Source organism: Electrophorus electricus, unplaced genomic scaffold (assembly GCF_041902795.1).
Source record: "Electrophorus electricus isolate QZ-2024a unplaced genomic scaffold, ASM4190279v1 Scaffold53, whole genome shotgun sequence".
Lineage (NCBI taxonomy): Eukaryota > Metazoa > Chordata > Actinopteri > Gymnotiformes > Gymnotidae > Electrophorus > Electrophorus electricus.
In genome coordinates this window covers 680472-689017 of record NW_027658771.1, presented here as the reverse complement: position 1 = coordinate 689017, position 8546 = coordinate 680472, and the positions used below count along the sequence as shown (strand labels likewise).

General features: G+C 43.7%; 1 protein-coding gene across 2 annotated transcripts; it reads right to left on the bottom strand.

The window, feature by feature from the left end:
- Positions 1 to 1262: 1262 nt before the first annotated feature.
- On the bottom strand, positions 1263 to 3212 carry LOC145656179 (inosine-5'-monophosphate dehydrogenase 1a-like). Of its 2 annotated transcripts, XM_081709539.1 has the most exons (3): positions 2480 to 3212; positions 1998 to 2402; positions 1263 to 1672 (listed from the first exon to the last, which is right to left on the bottom strand). In XM_081709539.1, exons 2-3 carry the CDS (start codon positions 2217 to 2219, stop codon positions 1550 to 1552), a joined length of 345 nt encoding a protein of 114 aa, XP_081565665.1. In that variant the 5' UTR covers positions 2220 to 2402; positions 2480 to 3212; the 3' UTR covers positions 1263 to 1549. The 2 variants fall into 2 exon arrangements, with proteins under 2 accessions (XP_081565665.1, XP_081565664.1); XM_081709538.1 differs by having other exon boundaries at positions 1998 to 3212.
- Positions 3213 to 8546: the final 5334 nt, after the last annotated feature.

Below are 8546 nucleotides of genomic sequence, written 5' to 3'. Positions count from 1 at the left end.
AGACAGAGGCAAATATAGGCAAAGATAGCATTCAACTGTTATTCAGGGATATCCCACCATTGGGAGTGGACGATTAGGGGTGCTGGAGTAGGAAGGTATTTGTAGTACATTCCTGTTGTAGGCCTTCCTATAGTGTTTAACTGATTTCCATAACTGAAATACATTATAATGTTTAAAAGTTTAGAAACGTGAGCATAATACTCCAGAAGATGTAGCGTCCTGGTGTGTGAATGAGTAGTAATCTTTCTGAAACAATAAGTTTGATTTAATTCTCGTTTTCATTTCCTTGTGGATTGTATTATTTTATTTGAAACATTTGACTCAAAATAAAGAAATAGTGCAAAAATGTGAAAAGGCACTACAGGATGCATCTTGAATAAACGAAAACCTCGACCAGATGTTGTAAACTTAGAACAGTAATTATGTTCTAAGAATGTTGATAAAAAAGAACAGGAATTTACAATATATACATTTGCCTGCATAGTATCCCAAGTGTTCCATCGACTGCACTCTTCTGGATGAGGATCTCGGATGTTGTTCCTGGGATCTGCTGGAGCCACTCTCCCAGTTTGATGGTCATCGTCCCTAAACCCCTGGTGCCCTGATTGCTACCAGAGCCAGTGTTTCCTCTTCTTTTAGCGTCTCATGTTCCTTGTTGCTGATGTTGCTATCTCTTGCGATTGCTACATCCATCACTATGACTCTTTTCTGCTGTTTATCCATCACTATTATGTCTGGTGGTTTAGCTATTACCATCTTTTAAACAATTTTCTGGTATACGATGTCTTATCAAAGATAACCCATCCACACTCTAAGAGCATCCACACCATCATCAATCAAATTCTTCGTCTGAGCAGCTGTCACTACTACACAGACATACACAGAGACAGAGCGAGAGAGAAGGATGAAAGTGAACACAGCAACAAATGAAAAGAACCAAACACCATCAATTCTTACCTACCTCAACCCTCTCAGTTTACAGAACAAGCAAATGTGAGAACTGTGACTCACCATTCCCCCCCACCACCTGGAGCTCAGGATACTTCTGTTTAATGTAGTTAATCATGCTGATCTGAAACACCGAGTTTCCCTGAGATGAGTCCTAAAACAATAGACACAGCCTTCAGACCAAATTCACTATGTCCAATCACAGTCCTGTGTTACACAGCCTCATAGCAAAAATAGTTTGTCATTTGATTCAGGCACCATACTCAGGATGGAGACTAATCCCACTCCCTTTAGGACCTTAAGACCTACCAGCACCACCACGTCCACTCCTGCCTGCACGAGCAGGTCCAGCCGGTACTTGTCATCCTCACGGGTAACGATGGCAGCGCCACACAGCAGCTGTTTGCGGGAGTCTTTAGAGGCCAGAGGGTAGTCTCTGTTCTTCTTCAGATCAGTGCGAGCAATTATAGCCACCAGCTCATCACTGTCGTTCACAATGGGCAGTTTACCTGCAATCAACAAGCGTCCCCACGACCGACCCGTTACTCAGAGAAGAAGTGGAGAAGTGAAAATAACCTTTCAAAGTCCTTTAGAAGCAGTTTCACTTCTCAAGCTGAAAAGATGAAGAATCAGACCTTTTTTTGCTGCACTGCAGGATGTCATTGGCCTCTTTGAGTGTAACACCTGCTGGTGCAACCACTAAATCTTCCCTCTTTGTCATTGCCTGGCAAATATCACAAATAAATCACAAAAAGATGTGAGTTTAAAGAATGTGATTTTATACACACACACACACACACACACACACACACACACACACACACACACACACACACACACACATATATATATACACATTTTTTATTTTTATATATATATATATATATATATATATATTGCCCTCTTTCACACACTGACACAGAAATATCACAATTTCATGATAGTTCTATTCCACCTATATTTTTAAGCATTGTATGTCATATGTGATTCATTTGTGTTTTTAAAAACCTTTTGTATATTGTATGTACAATCAAAGATGAATCACAAACCTCTTCCAACAGCCGGTCATAGTCCTTCTCTGAGAGGAAGTCAATGTCTCGTGACGTCACGATTCCCACAAGCTTGCTGCCCATCTTGCCGGTTTCGGTGACAGGGATTCCAGAGAAGCCGTGTCGCACCTTGGCCTCAAACACATCTCCGACCGTGTGCTGTGGACTCATCACCACCGGATCCGTGATGAAGCCCTGCTCGAATTTCTGCCATGACACCATATATTGCTCTGCTGATGAGAGGCCTCAGGGAAGCTTGTGTGTAAATCTGCATGTTCAACGTGTTGTTCATTATATTCCTATTAAGACAATTCACTGAAAGTTTGACACCTTAACTTTCCGGACTTCATTTGCTTGGAACTCTGGGGTGCAATTGTGATGGATGATCCCAATACCGCCCATGAGCTGTAATACAAAATCACAGAAAGCTAAATGGAAAAGCAACAGGACTTCATGGTTTTGAGTGTGTGGGGGATACTCACAGCCATAGCGATGGCCATGGAGGATTCAGTCACAGTACCCATGGGGGAGGAAATAAGCGGCGTCTTCAGGGTTATCTTCCGGGTCAGAGCAGAGGTCAGATCCTGAATGACAGACGCAAATGGTAACAGAAAGGAACCAATGTTCCACAGAACAATTATCTTTGTTTATGTTCATGCTTGTATTTTCATACAGACTATGCATTGCACAAAGATAAGAACAGTTTGGGGTGTTACTTTGGACAGCTTTCACATATGCACACATCTCTATCCCATTATTAATTTGACTTCAAGTGACTTGGATGTGCTCATTCAAAGCACAAATATTGCTGTTTTTATAAGCAGGGCATCAGTTTAACCTCCCTGTGGTAAGACAGACAAAAACATCCTACGTTCTCTCCCACATTCTAGCACACACACACACAAAATGTAACACCAAATATAAATACCACAATATATACTATCCCATATCCATTACACATGGGAATTTTGGTTCGCGCCTCCCTCACACTGTCATACACACACACACACACACACACCCACACACCCCTCAGCCTCTCTGCCTGTGACAACACACCCTATGCACCTGGGATGCCAACACCACCAATTTTGCACATCTTATTTGCACTCCTTCATCCCTCTCTTACACTATGCCACACTCCACCCTCTGTTGTAGTCGTGTTCACACTACATGGCAACTGACTCAGCTCCTCCATCTCACTGAAGGTAGAGGAGACCGCCAGCTCACTACTTAATTAGGAAGATCCCGCCCCCTCCACTAAATCATTACTAGATGTGCTGTATTTACTGAAACACACACACTGGTAAGCCCTTATGGGGCATGTCAGGATACCTGCTGAGCTGTTTTGGTGCATTTTGCAAAAGTACTCACCACTTCATCTGAGGTAAAGTCAATGAAGCCAGGCAGGATCAGAAAATCACTGAATCAAAGACCACAGAACAAACAAACAAAGAAAAACTGATACTAAAAATACATTATACTAACAACCTAGCAAATACAAGTCACATCAGAAGTAGATGTACGCTAAAGAAAGGCTATTCTGTCTGTGCTCTCATGTAAACAGAGTTAAAACGTAAGCGTTTTACTGATCCGCGGATCGAAATATTTATCCAGTGGGTGTTGGCCGAGGATGCTAAAGCTATTTCTATTCGTTACGCTTTGCCCTTTCTCCATTTCGACGTGCTATCCTTTTATTCGGGAGAGCCGATGTCTCGCATTCGCAGCATGCAAACAACAACCGTCATTATCGTACTCAAGTAGTACACACGGATTTAGTGTGATATACTTCCAAGACTGAACAATGATGCTTTATTCTTAGTGAATGTGAATGAAAATCCCGCTTCTCGGGTTACTCACAAGACGATAGCGTCGCGTACTTCAGACAACAAAAAACGACGTCAAGGAACACAGCTGGTCTTCATCTGCGACCGTTACAGACTAGCCTCTGTGGCATCTCTCAAAGTCAAGCGAAAGTCTAGCCCTTAGCTAAATCACCCAGAATCACAGTTGGAGTTTACACATTTTAAAGACTCGACCTGCTCAGTTTGAGAAAACTCTCATCCTCTCAACGTGGTGGATGACGACGGGACATTTTAAGGGCGCTCACGTCTCTCAGCTCCGGCATGGAACTGAAATACTGATAGTGCGTTTCAGTTGGATTTGGATGTGAAGTGAGAGAGAACAGACGGGCGATGCGCCTTTGTTTTACTGTCCACGCTATTAGCTGGCCAGCCCAGTTCAGGTCTGACGTGTGAAATTTACGTTTGGATGAGACAAAAATGTTTTTGACTTGGGTTGAAATAATCATCTTGCTTATAAAAGGAGGACTGGTGATGTAGCAAATCCACACAATCGTTTTGAAGCCGTGGTCAGGCTGCCCAATACTCAACTTTATTATGTTATTCACAAAGGATCTGACACAGCCCCCAACTGAGCTTTAAACACCTGGAAGTTAATTTAGTCCATTCTGTAAATTGAAATGTACAGAGATATGGGTCTGTAAAACAAATGGAATGTGATGCTTTTGAGCATTGCTATGGCAAAATGTTTTCATATCTGTTCTACAACACAGATTATATCGGTCTTGATAATATAATTCTTAATCAGATTTATGGTCCTTTTTACTCTGATGACATGGGAATGTTAATATGATGGGCAAAGAAGGCAAGCAGTTATATTTGAGTAGTGCTGGACATTATAAATGAGTAAACATCACTATTTACACATTAGGACATTTTATTATACTATGACATGACTGTATTTCTCTGTAGAGACTGTAAATGTATAGGTCTATTTTATGTGATGATAATCCCCGAAAGGAATGTGTTCTTCTGAGACCAACAATATGGAATTGGGCTAAAATTGCACATCACTGAGAACCCAACCCAGTCTGTGCAACAGTTTAAAAGTACACAATCCAAAAGAAAAATAAAGTCCACTCCTAATGAACTTGTTTAGTGACACTAACGTTAACCTAGTGATGCAAACATGGTTAATTTTGCTGATCAGCACTCCTTTGAAACCGTAGGAGTCTCACCTCTCTGGTTCGTAGCCAGCCTGGATGCGCGTGGCGCTGTAGCGCTGAGCTGCAGTCTCATGCCCATGAGATGTGTTGTGGCCAAATGGCCCCTGGTGCTCAGGGTCGCGAGGCGACAGCTGCAATCTGGCTGGCTCTGTGTCGCCCACAATGAGGCGGTAGTCGATCTGGTAGCTGTCGTGCTTGCCATTGGCAAAGTGCTCATAGACATGGCCCTCCCTGTAAGCGATGTCCAGTACTCCAATCCTCCTCTACAACCCTGCGTGAGCTGACGCCCCGGGCCTCCGCCCACCTCCCCTCTCCACCTGCACCACAGAGCGGCTCCTGGGACACTGCGTGCGCATTCACCAGTGGTTGTGCTGGAGCCACGCACACAATCCAAGTTTGTTCCTCAGATCGAGATGGAGAGCTTTCTCTTAGCTGAGGAGCAGAGTAAGAGATTCATCCAACATGCATCATACAAGCAGCAGCTGAATCAGGTAGAATGAAATACGGCTCTGATAGAGGCTTCGTCCCAAACAAAATAAAGCTACTGGGTGTCTTGGTAAGACTCTGTAAGTGGTGATCCCTAAAAAGGCCTGTCTGCTGCCATTGGACTACTGTTTTCTCTAAAGTGCTGTCTGGAATGTTGTCAGAGACAACATTCAGAGGGATTGGGAAGGAAAGCCTCTTAGTCACTACCTGTACTGCCCTCATTGCCATTGAAATATAACAAGGTTACAGTCAAGCTCTGAAGCTTCACTCAACACTCTGCCCAACCGCCTTTAATGCTCATAAAGTAGGAGTTTGCAGAATTTGTTTGTTGTTATGCTACACACTAAATGCATGGCACACAAATGTTTGATGCAGCAAAATGTCAGTGCTTTTTTAACAAAGGAGAAATGAGCACATAAGCACCTTCCCTATATTATGTGAAGATGGATAATAAAATGATAACAGGTGTATCTATTTGTTGTTCTTATTTTAATATTCACATCAGGCTTGTGATTTTGCAAGGAAATTGTAAAATAAATGTTCCTAGTGTTCTAGGGTTATTCTCCTGGGCTCATATTCTAATACAGGTGTGATAAGAACTTATATTTCTAAAAGAAACAATCTTTAAGAAACAACTGCATTTGCATAAAGGATTTATCTTTTATCTTAATGCTTTAATGTTTTAGTGTGCTAATGTCTGATTTTAAGTACACTTAGTTAAAAAGGCTACCACAAGTACTGTTCAAGTTCAAGTTCAAGTTTGGTTTATTCGTCACATACATAGTCATACACAGCATAACTCGCAGTGAAATGGTGGAGAGTGCTCTGTCCAAACTGAGGAAAAGAAAACAGGGGTGCATAGAGAAATATAGACATTCTCTATATGTGAAATATATATATGCAAAGATAAATATATATATTCTATGTATGTACAAAATATATTAACAATGTATGTACAATATATGTATATTATGATTATATACACAATGTACAATGTATATGGTTGTGTATATATGTACACAATCTACAGAATGTACAGATCCATTTCGTATAATAACATATCTACAGTTGTTGTGTAACAAGGTCATTGAATATAAATATATATATACAGATATACAGTTATGTTACATTGTGGTGGTGGTCCCCACAGTTTATCAGTTTCCCTGATTCAGGGCCCGAATGGCCTGTGGGAAGAAGCTGCTCTTCAGCCTCTCTGTCTTGGTCTTCAGGGAGCGAAAGCGCCTCCCTGACCTCAACAGAGAGAAGAGTCTATTGTTGGGATGGGTGGGGTCCTTCACAATCCTCCTGGCCTTGGTCTGGCACCGCTTGTAGTAGATGGTCTGCAGGTCAGGAAGTTCCGTGTGAGTGATGCGCTCTGCTGAACGCACTACCCTTTGGAGTGCTTGTCTGTCCTGCTTGGTGCTATTCCCAAACCAGACTGTGATGTTCCCCGTGAGGATGCTCTCGATAGTGCAGGTATAGAAGTTCCGCAGTACCTTGGAGGGCAGTCTGAAGGACAGGTCCTGCGAGATGTGAACACCAAGGTACCTGAAACTATCTACTCTCTCCACCGTGGTTCCACTGATCCTCACAGGTTGGTAGTGCCGCTCCTGCTTCTTGCTGCAATCCACGATCAGCTCCTTTGTCTTACTGACGTTTAGGAGGAGATAATTTTCCTGGCGCCAGTTTTCCAGGTGTTTAATCCAGGTAGGCCCTCTCGTCGTTGTCCGAGATCAGACCCATGACAACGGTGTCGTCAGCAAACTTGACAATGATGGTGGAGCTGGAAGTGGCTGTGCAGTCGTAGGTGTACAGTGAGTAGAGCAGGGGGCTTAGGACACAACCCTGAGGAGCTCCAGTGCTGAGGGTGAGGGTGGATGAGGCGCAGTTGCCCACCCGTACTGATTGTGGTCTGTCTGTTAGGAAGTTGGAGATCCAGTCGCACAGGGATGTATGCAGTCCTAGATCCCCCAACTTAGTAGTGAGTAGGGAGGGGATGATAGTGTTAAATGCTGAACTGTAGTCGACAAATAGCATTTTAACATAATTTCCCCTCCCTTCGTCCAGGTGAGTCAGTGTAGTGTGGAGCAGATGTGCAATTGCATCGTCAGTGGAGCGGTTGTGGCGGTATGCAAACTGCAGTGGGTCCATGGAGGCTGGCAGTGAAGATGTGATGAAGTCTCCGACTAGCTTTTTAAAGCACTTCATCACGACTGATGTGAGGGCGACAGGTCGGTAGTCATTGAGGTCGGAGGGTCGAGGTTTCTTCGGGACGGGGACGATGGTGGATCGCTTGAAGCTGGACGGGACGATACCGAGCGTCAGGGAGAGATTGAAGATGTCGGTGAATACCGGGGCTAGCTGATCTGCGCAGGCTTTGAGGACCCTCCCGCAGATACCGTCTGCTCCCATCGCCTTCCTGGTATTCACCCTTTTAAACACTCTTCTCACGTCACTCTCCGTGACGATGAGAGGGCGCTGTTCTATGGTGGGCCCCGCGCATGTGCCATTGGCTGCGCCGATAGTGCCATTAGCACTAGCGCTGCTAGCATTAGTGCTGTTAGCACTAGCGCCGTTAGCATTAGCGCTGCTAGCATTAGCGCCGTTAGCATTAGCGCTGCTAGATGTAGCCTCGAAGCGAGCGAAGAATGTATTCAGCTCGTTCGCCAGAGACTCATCCGCACTCATCAGTCCGGAGGGTGGGCTCCTGTAGTCCGTGATCGTCCGTAGTCCCTGCCACAGGGATCTAGAGCCACTCCGCTGTCACTAAATATTAACTAGTTTCAACTTTGCTAATAGTTCTACTGATTTTCATAATTTTCTTCTTCTTTCCATTTGTTGAACATTAAACAGCTCTGTTTCATCTTCTCTCTCTCTCTCTCTCTCTCTCTCTCGAAGCTCCGCCTTGTGGTTTTAATATGCTCATCCACAATTCAATATAGAGCTCTACAGTCTATATCTGCAGAGCTGATGAGTTTATAAAAGTCCACACTGCAAAATGTGCATAGTACTGACGTTTACATTACAATGCTCTGTCC